This window comes from Oncorhynchus keta, chromosome 13, assembly GCF_023373465.1.
Source record: "Oncorhynchus keta strain PuntledgeMale-10-30-2019 chromosome 13, Oket_V2, whole genome shotgun sequence".
Taxonomy (NCBI): Eukaryota; Metazoa; Chordata; class Actinopteri; order Salmoniformes; family Salmonidae; genus Oncorhynchus; species Oncorhynchus keta.
The window spans coordinates 23,597,166-23,612,462 of record NC_068433.1 but is presented as its reverse complement, the minus strand read 5'-3'; the positions used below and the strand labels follow the sequence as shown (position 1 = coordinate 23,612,462).

Sequence of the window (15,297 nt, the reverse complement as noted above, 5' to 3'; positions counted from 1 at the left end):
GACTGGCAGATGGACAATTTCTGATTGAATACATTAGGAATATATTATGAAAGAAAAATGTTGTATCTTTGTTTATCTTACTATGATCTGACAAAACATTTCCTATTATAAGGATTTTTAATCTGTCACATATAAAATAATAAATATTATCCTAAAAAAAATAATCTCAGTTTATCACTTGACAGAAGTGTCTTGATTAATAATGATGGTACAGGTTATGAATGCACTTTTCAGTATACTGCATTTACCTACCATCAAAATATGTGGGTTTAGGACAGATGGCGTCACGTTAGAATGATGACGTCAGCCGGAAGACGGAGAAGATGTATCTTCACAGTAGGCATATTATCATGAATGGGGAAATATTGGGGAGATGGTTTACTCTATACACTGTTCTTGAAAGTTACGCCACTGCAATGATTCCCTTTGTTTGCAGCATGTTCCTTGTGTTTGGAAAGGTTTTGATAAGGGTCCAAACAGATCATTAAAATGTATATTATTGTATTCACACTATTAGGCCTAGATGTACCAAGATGCCGGCGCATATACAGCGCCCCCAGGGAGTCATCTAGGGTTTATACACATCATTGGATAAGACAATTGAGCTAAGCACATGGGGCATTTATTCATAAAGAAACAATGTCTATTCATTGGAAAAATGTACCAATCGCAGACTGTAGCTTTAATAACCTTTTTTTATATCATATTCTGTGTCCTTGTTAATTGTTCTAGTATAGACCTTACTTGAGTTAGTAGGTGTTACAAATATTTGTGTGTATCTTTTTAAATCGTCCCATGTAGAAGTTTTGCTGCTGAGTTAGGTGTGGTGACTACTGGAAACGCAGAAATCGAAAGTGAAGTTATTTGGGAACGATCGGAGACCACACTTTCAATGAGGATTTTTGTTAATTAAGGTGTACTTTTCATAATTTTAAGGGGTGTATCTAAGCTTCATGACTTGATGTTTTCGCTTCACAGTATTGCATATTTCAATATTGAATATTTCTGGAGATTGTTCAGACATGGATCATTTCTGTAACTTCAAAGTCTCAGATCAAGAAGAGAAACAAGTTAACATAGTAGAGAAGTTCAACAGGAAACTCAACATCATATCAGATGTGTGTGGTAAGTTTTTTATTTATTTATTTGATTTATTTATCCGTTATTTTACCAGGTAAATTGACTGAGAACACGTTCTCATTTGCAGCAACGACCTGGGGAATAGTTACAGGGGAGAGGAGGGGGATGAATGAGCCAATTGTAAACTGGGGATTATTAGGTGACCGTGATGGTTTGAGGGCCAGATTGGGAATTTAGCCAGGACACCGGGGTTAACACCCCTACTCTTACGATAATTAATGACCTCAGAAAGTCAGGACACCCGTAATAATACTAATCTACCAACCGGATATAATTTACACATATGTTGTAACATGGCTAATCATTCTGTTCATTCGACGTTGGTATGCTAAACAAATCATTGGCATGTAGCGAGAGATTCACTGATGATGAGAGATAAGAACTAACATAAATAATGATTTAATAAAATATCCAATAGGTCTACATAGGCCGTACTCCGCTGGTTAGTTAAATTCTTTAAGGTTTCCCTGGTGAATTATTAGTTTCACTTTCATTATTGGGCTGGCTAGCCTACTGGCACGGGACAGATCGCGTTTGTAAAATGATTCAGAGTTGGGTAGGTTACTTTCTAAATGTAATTCGTTACAGTTACTAGTTACCTTGTATTCAGTAACGAAACGTTTGATTACCCAAACTCAGTAATGTAATCTGATTACATTCAGTTACTTTACAATAGAAGAAGCGGCACAGTCGATAGCGCGCCGGACCTCGGGCTAGAAGGTCGAGGGTTCGAGACCTGCTCCCTGCTGTTTCATGACACTGGTGTCAGAAGTGATCTGACCTTGCATCCACGACAGTGCGTGTGCTTGGCTGGTGAGCGCGTTCCTGTAAGACGTAGAGCCGCAAACTAGTGCGAGGACGCGCTCTTTGTAATGAGGGAGTAGTGTAATGACCCTGGGTTTATAAGGGCGGAAATCGTCCCTGCCGCACGAGCATAGGGTTCGAGACCTGCTCCCTGCTGTTTCATTACAGTATGTTACCAATTGAACGACATCTACCTCTGATAGTCTCTATGGGTGTGCCACAGGGTTAAATTCTCGTGCCGAATCTCTTTTCTGTATACATCAATGATGTTGCTCTTGCTGCTGGTGATTCTCTGATCCACCTCTACGCAGACGACACCATTCTGTATACTTCTGGCCCCTCCTTGGACACTGTGTTAACTAACCTCCAGACGAGCTTCAATGCCATACAACTCTCTTCCGTGGCCTCCAACTGCTCTTAAACGCAAGTAAAACTAAATGCATGCTCTTCAACCGATCTCTGCACGCACCTGCTCGCCCGTCCAGCATCACTACTCTGGACGGCTCTGACTTCAGGACAGGTCCAGGACAGGTCACTCATTTTTCTGGTACTGCGGCAGAATGGGGGACGGAGAGACTGACAGATGGACTGACAGATGGACAATTTCTGATTGAATACATTAGGAATATATTATGAAAGAAAAATGTTGTATCGTTGTTTATCTTACTATGATCTGACAAAACATTTCCCAGGCCTATTATAAGGATTTTAAAAAATAAATAAATTGAGAGCCCATGCTCTTCCAATGGAACATATAGGGAAATAATTAAATCTCGCTCCCAGTATGTAATTCCTATGGCTTCCACTGGGTAGTCTTTGTTCAATGTTTCAGGCTTGTTTCTTCCAAAACGAGTAAGAAATATGAGTTTTACTACAGGGACACAGACTTGGGAATTTGTGTATGCGTGCAAATCTTTCCGTATGAAATATTATAGTTGAATTACATTTTAGGGTATCTGAGGATTACATAGAAACGTATTGTGACTTGTTGAAACAAGTCAGATTCCTATCTTGGCATGTTGAATGAGTGGATTACTCAAATCGATGGCACCAACTAAACTGACCTTTTGGGATATAAAGAAGGATTTTATCTAACAAAACGACACTACATGTTATAGCTGGGACCCTTTGGATGACAAATCAGAGGAAGATTTTCAAAAAGTAAGTCTATATTTAATCGCTGTTTGTGAATTTATGAAACCTGTGCCGTTGGAAATATATTTTGATGTTGTCACGTTCTGACCATCGTTCGTATGCGTTTTCCTTCTTTTAGTGTTGGTCAGGACGTGAGCTGGGTGGGCATTCTATGTTGTGTGTCTGGTTTGTCTATTTCTATGTTTGGCCTGATATGGTTCTCAATCAGAGGCAGGTGTTAGTCATTGTCTCTGATTGGGAACCATATTTAGGTAGCCTGTTTTGTGTTGGGTTTTGTGGGTGATTGTTCCTGTCTTTGTGTGTGTGGCACCAGATAGGACTGTTTTGGTTTTTTCACGGTTCTTGTTTTGTAGATTGTTGTACTTTCATCTTTATTAAAGATGCACAAAACTAGCCACGCTGCATTTTGGTCCGCCTCTCTTTCCCCAGAAGAAAACCATTACAGATGTGGGGTGCCGTCCTCAAACAATCGCATGGCAGGCTTGCACTGTAATAGCTACTGTAAATTGAACAGTGCAGTAAGATTAACAAGAATTTAAGCTTTTAACCGATATAAGACACTTGTATGTACCTAAATGTTTAATATCCATCATTTTTATGATTATTTATTTGAATTGCGCGCCCTCCAGTTTCACTGGAAGTTGTCCCGCTAGCGGGATGCCAAGTTAAGCACATTTATACTCCTGAACTTATGTAGGCTTGCCATAACAAAAGGGTTAAACTTATTGACTCAGCTTTTAATTTTTAATTCATTTGTACAAATTTTGTAAAACATAACTCCACTTTGACATTATGGGGTATCGGGTGTAGGCCAGTGACAATTGTTTAAAATATGTAGTTCATTTTAAATTCAGGCTTAGCAAAATGTGGGAAATACAAGGGGTGTGAATACTTTGTGGAGATATATTTAAGTGCATAATATTCTCCTGTAGTATTCGCCTGCCATCTGAGTGATAGATTTGATTTTTGACACACAGTATTTGAGCAACAGGCCTTAGACTTAAATTAATTTCCATATTTCAGAACACCATGGCCTGTATAATCAAGGAGCAACCTGTTATTTGAACAGTGTGCTGCAGGTCCTCTTCATGACCAATGACTTCAAAGAAGCCATAGACAGGTTTGGATTCTTTTTATGCGTTTTATCATATTTAAAATGCCTGTACTGGATTTAGTGAGCTGCCAAGCCCTAGCATTCTTGAATAGTCTTAGATGAATCTCAAAATAATGAATAGGCAATCAAATGTCTCCCTACAGCCAAGTGTTTGAACAAGAACAACAACAGGAGCCGGAGTCAGAGAACAAGACTGGAGTTGGTCCTCAGTTGAAAAAGTTGTTTGAGATTTTAAAGACAAGCAATGCTGGCACAGAGGACATCTCATCAAAACTGGGAATTGGAAATGGTGAGTTTAGCTATCGTAGCTCACATGGAATATGCATTTTGTGCATCATTACCTTTAGTAACTTGTGATCATAGTCAATATATTTAAGTGCATAATATTATCCTGTAGTATTCGCCTCCCATCTGAGTGATAGATTTGATTTTTGACACACAGTATTTGAGCAACAAGATGCTGCTCAGTATCTAGAGAAGATTTTAAGCCTGGTCAATGCTGATGTGTCCAAGGTAATAAATCACTGATAAATTAACCGTTCTAAAGTAATGCGTCTATGAAACTAATGGTATGACAAGAAGGCAAAGATTATATCTAATGTTTGTCTTTAGATCTTCAAAGGACAATTGAGACACATCGCCACCTGTTTATCTCCACCTGGTCATCCAATTAGTGATAAAAGTCGTCCATTTTGGTCTCTGCCACTCTCGATGAAAGATTCCTCAGGCTTCAACAAAACTTTCAGTGTGGTAAGGAACAGTATCACCTGTTAGCAACTAAAATGTTTGCATGGGAGGCAAATATTATTATATCTATATGTAAACAGTATAATTTATGTAAAAGTGTAATTTAATGTCCTCAGTATAGTCAGACAAGTATTGACTATCATTTTTGGCAAATATCCCAGTTTAAATCAAAGACAAACATAACTGTGTTTAATTTGATTTGTTTATGTTGTTTTTAGGATGATTGCTGGACCGAGTTTTTCAGGTCTTCAACAGTTAGTGGGGACAATAAGATGTACTGTGATTGGTGTGACGAGAAAGCAGATGCAACCATTGTGAGTAGGGATTTTTTAAATTCTTTAATTTCCCAAATTAATTATTCCACCTTGATCTGTGGCCAGTTCTGCCTCGAGGGCAGAAACAAATGTGATGGATTATGTTTAGAAAAGTCATTCTAATTGGTTAGGGTTTGGGTTGTGCCCTGCATCCACCTCCAAACATCCACTGAGTCTGATTTTCACTGTGCAAGATACTGTGTCTCTCTCTCTAGTGGATAAAATAAGCAGGGCAAAAAAAGTACTGAATATTATAATACGTGTATAATGTCTATGACTACATTTTGTGTCAACAGGAATTTCAGATGAAAGATTACCCAGAGATTCTAACTCTACTCCTCAAGAGGTTTCAGTTTGACTACAATAGGATGGATTATGTCAAAATCGACTGCTTGGTGAAAGTGCCTTACACATTGCAGACAGCGGTATTACAATTATTATTATTTACAATGTCATTTATACAGGTTCTGTTATCACACATGTTCTCATTTGGCTACACAGTTGGATATTTCCATACTATGTTGATGGTAAACAAAGAGCCAAAAATCCAGTGATGTCCCAATCTGCAATTCATGACACTTTTTGATTGATCCACCATCTCTGAACAGAGGTATACATATGAACTCTATGCCATTGTGGACCACGTGGGAAGTCTAAGAGGTGGACATTACACTTCTAGAATCAAGTCCCACAAAGATCAGAAGTGGTATGTGTTTGATGACACCTACGTTAGACTGGTAAGGGGGTTTATTTTATAGAAGGGTATATGACTAGATAGATATCATTATCTGCTTTTTATATGACCCTGTTAATAGACTAGGGCTATGTCTCATCTGTTTAACAGATCAGAATGTGGGTGAGGTTGTAAACAAGTTGTGAGGTTTCAAGTGAGAATGTAGTGTATTGGGATGGATTGGAAACTAGCACTAACACCGCAGTAGTTATTTAAAGCTACATTCTGGGATTCTAAAAACGGCAAAACCATTTGTTTTGTTATTCAGCTGAGGGATGGGGCTAGGGAAATGTAAATCCTCTCAAATTCATAGACAGCACTGTAGATGAAAGTCCAAGACATCCAATAGATAGTTTAATCACATTTTGAAGATATACATTGTTGTTTGTAAAGAATGGAGTAATAACACTTTATATTGTGAGTTACGATAAAGACAGACAGTTGTGCGAATCTCATGATGAATTCATAATGTCACGATCGTTTGAAGCATACTCGGACATACGTGCAGCGTGATCTGGGTTCCACATCTTTTATTTAAAGTAAGTGAACCACAAAACAAAACAATAAAGACTAAACGATACGTGACGAAAATGGCCTGCTAACATGCTACTACACATAAACAATATCCCACAAAACACAGGTGGAAAAAAGCTACCTAAATATGATCCCCAATTAGACACAACGATTACCAGCTGCCTCTAATTGGGAATCATACAAAATCACCAACATAGAAAAACAAAACTAGAACCCCACATAGAAAATATAAACTAGACTAACCCCCAGTCACGCTCTAACCTACTCTACCATAGAAAATAAGGGCTCTATGGTCAGGACGTGACACATAAGTTTTATTTTTCAATAATAATTGGATAGATATCAAGAATTGAAATGACCAAGTTTCCCAAATCCCAGACTGTAGCTTTACATAATACTATATGTCATCCAAGGCCATTGTATACCATTTTATCGATCACCATTACTTTCTCTCTGTTACAGCTCAATCAACAGCCATTTATGCAAGGTTTTGAAACGTAAGAGTTATTATTTTTCTGTATTTTATACATCTCATGAAGCATGGTTGAATATAAAGACTACATTAAATTATAGAACACAAATACATCTTCAAAGGACACTATTTATTTATTCATTTGTATGATAACACTTATTTTTCCATTAGATCCCGAAGTGCTTACTTGCTTATGTACAAGAAATGTAAGTAAACTAAAGATGTGTGATACCACTCTAACACTAATTATAGTAAACTGTGTATTATACCTGTCACTTTCCATCCATTTCAAAGTGCATGCACCAGATCTTCAGATGAACCATGGAACCAGCCAAGACTGTTCACTCACTGACCCACAGTGCCAGTCCTTGCTAGCCAGTGGAGAAGGAGATGTGGTAGAGAAAAGAAAGGAGGATATTGCAAGAAATAAAGGAGGGGATCATAGTTTTGTTGATATTGAAGAGAAGAGGGAACAGGGGTGTGTGACAGAGACAGGAGAGGACAATGTAGAGAAGAGGGAACAGGTGAGTGTAACAGAGACAGGAGAGGATAATGTAGAGAAGAGGGAACAGGGGTGTGTGACAGAGACAGGAGAGGACAATGTAGAGAAGAGGGAACAGGTGAGTGTAACAGAGACAGGAGAGGATAATGCAGGGAAGAGGGAACAGGGGTGTGTGACAGAGACAGGAGAAGACAATGTAGAGAAGAGGGAACAGGTGGGTGTAACAGAGACAGGAGAGGATAATGCAGGGAAGAGGGAACAGGTGTGTGTGACAGAGACAGGAGAAGACAATGTAGAGAAGAGGGAACAGGTGGGTGTAACAGAGACAGGAGAGGATAATGTAGAGAAGAGGGAACAGGGGTGTGTGACAGAGACAGGAGAGGACAATGTAGAGAAGAGGGAACAGGTGGGTGTAACAGAGACAGGAGAGGACAATGTAGAGAAGAGGGAACAGGTGAGTGTAACAGAGACAGGAGAGGATAATGTAGAGAAGAGGGAACAGGGGGGTGTGACAGAGACAGGAGAGGACAATGTAGAGAAGAGGGAACAGGGGTGTGTGACAGAGACAGGAGAGGACAATGTAGAGAAGAGGGAACAGGTGGGTGTAACAGAGACAGGAGAGGACAATGTAGAGAAGAGGGAACAGGTGAGTGTAACAGAGACAGGAGAGGATAATGTAGAGAAGAGGGAACAGGGGGGTGTGACAGAGACAGGAGAGGACAATGTAGAGAAGAGGGAACAGGGGTGTGTGACAGAGACAGGAGAGGATAATGTAGAGAAGAGGGAACAGGGGTGTGTGACAGAGACCAAGAGAGAACAGAGTGACATGAAAGAGACAGGGGAGGATAACATAAAAAACGGTGGTGTGGAAAGGGAAGGGGAACGTGATGTTGTGCAAGCGAGCAGAGAGGATCCCAATGAGCCAAGTCAGTCCACACGGTCTCCTTGCTCTGTGAACACAAATGAGAGCAGACAGATAGACTTGACTCTCAAAAGAAAAGGAGAGGACAAGCAAGAGGGAGGTGATGAGATAAAAGAGGAAAAGATAGGAAGAGAGCAAAAGGAGCACCCAGGAGAGGTTAAGAAGAAGAAGAAGGACAGCAGAAGAGGAAGGTTTAATAGGAGTCCCTTTTTTGTCTAATTTATTTTTTGAAACGGATCCTCCTGAAATGCCATGCTCATCAACAACATCCCAGTGGGCAAGTGTGTATTTACTCATTGATTGTTTTTACATTTATTTTTAAAATTATTATGAGATTATGAACAAAGAAGACATGAAATCTCAGTTTAGGCTTCATCAAGATGATTGGGAAAAGCATAATGGTTATTATAGTTCAGTCAGTCACAAATGAGACTGCATATAGGTTGCAAACCTCTTTCATATGTCTGGATGAGAAAAAAAAGTACATTATTGAAATATACAGTACCAGTCAAACGTTTTGACACACCTACTCATTGTAGTGAAGACATTAAAACTATGAAATAACACATGGAATCATGTATTCACCAGCAAATTGTTAAACAAATAAAAATATATTTTAGATCCATCAAAGTAGCCATTTGCATTTGCTCAACCAGCTTTATGAGTTAGTCACCTGGAATGCATTTGAATTAACAGGTATGCATTGTTAATTGGTGTGCATTTATTTTATTTTGTTTGAGCCAATCAGTTGTGTTGTGACAAGTTTGGGGGGGTATACAGAATATAGCCCTATTTGGTAAAATACCAAGTCCATATTATGGCAAGAACAGCTCAAATAAGCAAAGAGAAATGACAGTCAATCATTACTTTAAGACATGAAGGTCAATCAATCCGGAAATGTAAAGAACTTTGAAAGTTTCTTCAAGAGCAGTCGCAAAAACCATCAAGCGCTATGATGAAACTGGCTCTCATGAACATCCAAAATTAATTCTGACAATGCCATGATTAAGAATAATGAATAAATCATAAATAATGATGAGTGAGAAAGTTACAAAGGCTACAATCCAGCTAACAACAAAAGCTCCCACAACTTAACAGAACGTTCCCTTCAGAGTCTCATTAGGTCATTACCTAAAGTTTTTGTGGAATGTTCCATGACATGCAAGGATTGTTTCCAAGAGGCCATTTCCTAAATGTAAAACAGAACTGACCTTTTTATTCAACTAGGCAGGTCAGTTAAGAACAAATTCTTATTTACAATGACAGCCTACACCGGCCAACTCCCAATCACAGCCAGTTGTGATACAATCTGGATTTGAACCAGGGTGTGTGTAGTGATGCCTCTAGCACTGAGATGCAGTGCCTTAGACCGCAGCTCCACTCGGGATCCCCAACCTAGAACGTTCTCAGTATATTCAATATTAATGTTCTAGACACGTTTCATGGGAACTTTGCAAGAATATTCTCCTCCAGTTTTCTGAGGGTAACAAGAATATTCTCCTCCAGTTTTCTGAGGGTAACAAGAATATTCTCCTCCAGTTTTCTGAGGGTAACAAGAATATTCTCCTCCAGTTTTCTGAGGGTAACAAGAATATTCTCCTCCAGTTTTCTGAGGGTAACAAGAATATTCTCCTCCAGTTTTCTGAGGGTAACAAGAATATTCTCGTCCAGTTTTCTGAGGGTAACAAGAATATTCCATCAATATACCACCAAACTTAAACAGAACATGGTTGCCATGTTCTCAGAACATAATATATTAATGTTCTAGATATGGTTCATGGGAACAGTCTGCCTGGAGGCATCTATCAAAAATGTATTTTTTATGAGCCGTGCTATTTGAGTCATGCCATTCAGCTGTGCCCCTCACACAGACGAGAGTATCTTCACCAGTAACACACCATCCCGCTACACTGTCTGTCCCTGCATGTCTGATAGCCTATCCAGTGCATAGCCTACATACCTCACTGTCAGACTGTTTTTGATATTTATCTCAGAAGAGTATACACATTTTAAATATTTGTCCATCCACATCTATGTCCATGAATTTGCGCTTTGATATTAAACTGTCCTTGAATGTGTTCGTATTCGGATACTTTATTGTGTATTATTGTTGTTGCCGTGTCAAGGATTGTTTAGTGACATTGGTCACAATATGAACACAGTTATTACTAATTTCACTGTCACTGTTTTAAAACAAAGCATTTCTCCACTTATATACCACTTAGATTTACTGTTTAATGAAAGCTATGTGTTACTGATGCTTAAAAGTGTCACACCCTGATCTGTTTCACCTGCCTTGTCACCTGCCTTGTCTCCCCCTACCTTTTGCCTGCCCCTATAATAAACTCTGAGACTCGTACTATCCGCCTCCTGTGTCTGCATCTGGGTCTTAGCCTGAGCCTTGATAAAAAGCTAATCGTTCATACATGATGTTTTTGCTGGGATGTGTTAGCCTAGTCCTTTTACATACAGTATAATGGACTGTTTGATAAGATATCAGGTAAGATCTGCACAGGCTCAGTATAAAAGGGACTTTTGAGTTGAAGGGTTTTGTTTTACCAGTAAAATGCTGTATTATTGGGTAGATGTTTACTGCTGGTATAAGCATTTTCTTTTATTATTCTGATCTCATAAATCTGTATTTCGACACGAAGACGTCAGTTTGATTTCCATTGTTGTTATGGAGCACAAAAACATCAGTAACAAACAGATGAAGTGTGCTTCTTTTGTTAGTAGGTTATTACATTACATTATGATGCACATAAGCAACATGATAATAATTATAAGATGATATAGAACACATAATTAACATAAAGTACTGAATCTACACACTATGAAACTCTCTTTGTATAATATCTAAGATTATAACATAAGATGGTAAAAGAGAACATTAGGCTTCACATGAAGTACTGCACACACAAACTCTCATTGTACAATATATAGAGAAGGTAGCTAAACTGAACAAAAATATAAACGAAACATGTAAAGTGTTGGTCCCATGTTTCATGAGCTGAAGTAAAAAAAAATCCCTGAAATTTTCCAGACGTACAAAAAGCGAATTTCTCTCAAATGTTGTACACAAATTTGTTTACATCCCTGTTAGTGAGCATTTCTCCTTTTCCGTCCATCCATCCACCATTCTCCATCCACCTGACAGGTGTGGCATATCAAGAAGCTGATTAAACAGCATGATCATTACACAGGTACACCTTGTGCTGGGGACAATAAAAGGCCACTCTAAAATGTGCAATTTTGCCACACAACACAATGCCAGAGATGTATAACATTTTGAGGGAGCATGCAATTGTCATGCTGACTGCAGGAATGTCCACCTGAGCTGTTGCCAATGATTGAATGTTAATTTCTTTACCATAAGCCGCCTCCAATGTTGTTTTAGCGAATTTGGCAGTATGTCCAACTGACCGCAACTGCAGACCACGTGTAACTACACCAGCCCAGGGCCTCCACATCTGGCTTCTTCACCTGCGGATTTGTCTGAGACGAGCCACCCGGACAGCTGATGAAACTGAGGAGTATTTCTGTCTGTAATAAAGCCCTTTTGTGGAGACAAAACTCATTCTGATTGGCTGGGCCTGGCTCCCAAGTGGGTGGACCTATGCCCTCCCTGGCCCACGCATGGCTGAGCTCCTGCCCAGTCATGTGAAATCCATAGATTAGGGCCTAATTAATTTTTATTTTTTATTTTTGTTCAGTACATAATCAACACAGACAAAGAAAACACAGAAAATAAATGTGTATGTGGTGCAGGATTTCTACTTAAGGGCTATTCTGTTTGAGACAATCTAGGCAGAGTTTACAGTATGAAATGAATGAGAGGCATCTTTTATTTCAGTTTCTTTACCGGGTGGGTACAGAGGTCTGCCGAGGAGCAACTCCCTCAGCGCAGGCTCTGAAATATGAGCTGGTCTCCAAGCACTCAGGCGTGAGCTTAAGGCACACAAAGCAGAACTCTTAGACAGAGAACATTCTTACAACCAGTATTGTCATGTTCCACCCGTTGGTCACAAGTTGGACAGGCGCAACTGGAGAGGCAGTCGGTATCACCTGCCACCTGAGGGAGAGACGTGGTTTCGCAGTTCTTCAGCAGTTCCAGGTCCTGGTTGATGCAGCCATCGTTGTCACAGCAGTCAGAACGTGGCCCGGGACCTTTCCACTGCTTCAGACACTGTCAGCAGAACATATACCTCTGACCTTTGTCTGCAGCGCACACTGTGCAGAGGAAAGAAGGTTCGGCAGACAGAGCACTAAAAAGGAAAGAGGGGAATGTCAGTACATCCATATTGTCTGAGTGCATAGAGACTCATAATGATATAGCCTAATAAAACATTTGCAATTACTAATTCTGGATAACACTAAAGAATCTCTGACCAAAACTATGTACTGTAGTAGAGCGGTGATCTGTCCCCACCTAGTGTCTATGAATCTATTAGCTGTTCATAGCTTCATAGTTGTCTATTATCATTACAGTAGTAAAAACAAACGTGTAAAGAATTTGAACACTGATTTGATTTTCAATATGTGGCAGCAGTCAAGGTGGCCATGGTCTTCTCAAAGTGCTCCATCTCCTCAGTGGTCAGAACAGCCAGCCTACGTACCTCCTGGTAAGACCACTCAGCACCACATTTCACAAAGGTGCCATCCTCAAGTGCAGGGCACAAAAACTTGAACGGACTCTGGGAGGACAAATAAGAAAAGTTGTCAAGGTACAGATTGTCCTTAGGTACAGACCAAAGATCATCAGCGTAGCGTATCGCCTCGCCTCATATCATATTGTAGCATACCCTCACCAGTATTTCCCTCTGCTAAGACAGGAGTCAAAAAGGCCTAGATCAGTAATATTGGGTTGTTTTATTTTGTATTATAATTGTGTTCATTATTTATTTATTTCAGCACCCCTACTTCCCGCTGCTATACTGTCTGCCTGCCTGTATGCCTGTGCATGCTGGGTGTGTGTGTGAGCATGTTATCATTTGATATTCTAAAACAATCGTTTATTGTGTTACTTCATGGAGTGTTATTCTTTTCACACGTTTCTATTGGCCGTGGCTAGACCTATTTGATTTTCATTAATATGTGGTGCCTAGGTCTTGTCATGTTGTGTTCATATAATTACATATTTAATAGAATATCTGTGGTTGTATTGCTGTGGGTTGTCATGTGTTTGAGTCATCCTGTGTTATTGTGTTGTATAGCTGGGATGGGCTGCTCCCCCTGGGCCTCAGGTGACTGCAGAACAGGTTGGTACTCTGGTGTGGGGAGAGGCGACTGCACTATACGAAACTTTCAAAGTTATTGACATTTTCTGGATTGACTGACCTTCATGTCTTAAAGTAATGATGGACTGTCATTTCTCTTTGCTTATTTGAGCTGTTCTTGCCATAATATGCACTTGGTTTTTTACCAAATAGGGCTATCTTCTGTCACAACACAGCTGATCGGCTCAAATGCATTAAGAAAGAAAGAAATTCCACAAATTAACTTTTACAAAGGCACACCTATTAATTGAAATGCATTCCAGGTGACTATCTCATGAAGCTGGTTGAGATAATGCCAAGAGTGTTCAAAGCTGTCATCAAGACAAAGGGTGGCTACTTTGAAGAATCTCAAACATAAAATATATTTTGATTTGTTGAACACTTTTTTGGTTACTACATGACTCCATACGTGTTATTTCATAGTTTTGATATCTTCACTATTAAAAATAAAGAAAAACACTTGAATGAGTAGATGTATCCAAACCTTTGACTGAGGTGGAGCCCATTGATCATCAGTTATCATATTAAAAACTACGCCTCCACCGTATTGCAAAATGAGTAGAATAGCAGGAAATTAGCTGTCATGAATCATGCGCACCGATATGAAAATATAGATATATTTATTACTTTCGTATTCCTATTTAGTATTGAAGCATTTCACTTAACACAACAATGCAACATGTGCAACCCTGACAATTCAGCCCGGTGATTGAATAACTCTAACGAGGTATGTGTCAAGGTATCTGTCGCTTGGTGTAGCCTACGACTCATATTGATAACCAGGTCGCTTAGGGCCCCCCAAAAGGCTAGGCCCGGCCCTAGATAGAGTGAACAGAATCTAATGTACGGTATCAAGATCTATAAAAATAGAACTGCACATATACAGTAAACATCGAACCACCGGGAAAAACATCACTATTACAATGTATTAAACTGTTTGGTTTCAGATAACATGGAGTAGTCACTGTATGAGTAAGGAAGTCATTTCAAGTGCATTAGTTTCTCAAATATGCTGTGTTTTTTCTATTAAAACAGATAGAATGAGGATATTGCCGCTGGGAAAAACTTGTGCTGGGAGGAGTGCATCAGGAAACACAATCCTTGGTGAGAGATTTTCCTTCTGAGTCTAACTTCTCTGTTACACACGTAAAACAGAAATTAAAATGGCAAAGTGCAGCCAGAAGATTCATCCAGGGCTAAGTTAGAGTCAGAGTTCATTACAAAAATTTCAAATGAGCAGTAGGTGAGTGTCAAATTATAATTGTCAGTATAATTGTAAGTGTGTAGAAACAGCTTTGTATGGCCTGCCTGTATGCATATATATATATATATATATATATATATATATATATATATATATATATATATATATATATATATATATATATATATATTACCCCAAGATAAACATTTTCTTACAGACATTACCTGCTACGATTATTATTATTATCGATTATTATTATTGTCTTTCATTAAAAAAATATTTCAGTAAATAATTAAAATATATATATTATAATTATTTCCTGAAATATATATTTACATATAATTATATATAATATATATTTTTTTTATGAAAGACATTTC

The 15,297-nt window shown here is 38.9% G+C and overlaps 1 protein-coding gene and 1 pseudogene across 50 annotated transcripts; one reads left to right on the top strand and one right to left on the bottom strand.

Moving 5' to 3' along the window:
• Nucleotides 1-800: 800 nt before the first annotated feature.
• On the top strand, nucleotides 801-10,796 carry LOC118392742 (ubiquitin carboxyl-terminal hydrolase 47-like). 50 transcript variants are annotated; one of them, XM_052459787.1, is made up of 14 exons: nucleotides 803-1,125; nucleotides 4,123-4,219; nucleotides 4,357-4,502; nucleotides 4,656-4,726; nucleotides 4,826-4,963; nucleotides 5,179-5,274; nucleotides 5,571-5,699; nucleotides 5,883-6,011; nucleotides 7,004-7,038; nucleotides 7,185-7,219; nucleotides 7,308-7,633; nucleotides 7,778-7,825; nucleotides 7,922-7,969; nucleotides 8,114-10,796. In XM_052459787.1, exons 1-14 carry the CDS (start codon nucleotides 1,023-1,025, stop codon nucleotides 8,654-8,656), a joined length of 1,944 nt encoding a protein of 647 aa, XP_052315747.1. In that variant the 5' UTR covers nucleotides 803-1,022; the 3' UTR covers nucleotides 8,657-10,796. The 50 variants fall into 50 exon arrangements, with proteins under 50 accessions (XP_052315751.1, XP_052315747.1, XP_052315746.1 ...); XM_052459772.1 differs by having other exon boundaries at nucleotides 804-1,125; nucleotides 7,308-7,729; XM_052459791.1 differs by lacking the exons at nucleotides 7,778-7,825; nucleotides 7,922-7,969 and adding an exon at nucleotides 7,826-7,921 and having other exon boundaries at nucleotides 801-1,125; nucleotides 8,162-10,796.
• On the bottom strand, nucleotides 9,878-14,236 carry LOC118392741 (uncharacterized; annotated as a pseudogene).
• Nucleotides 14,237-15,297: the final 1,061 nt, after the last annotated feature.

What these genes read in the sequence shown, in the direction of transcription:
- LOC118392742 (XM_035784766.2), top strand. Translation starts at nt 1,023, where the DNA reads ATGGATCATTTCTGTAACTTCAAAGTCTCAGATCAAGAAGAGAAACAA. An exon ending in AAAACTGGGAATTGGAAATG is followed by an intron (nt 4,503 to 4,655) that starts GTGAGTTTAGCT and finishes TTTGACACACAG; the next exon opens with TATTTGAGCAACAAGATGCT. An exon ending in TCAACAAAACTTTCAGTGTG is followed by an intron (nt 4,964 to 5,178) that starts GTAAGGAACAGT and finishes TGTTGTTTTTAG; the next exon opens with GATGATTGCTGGACCGAGTT.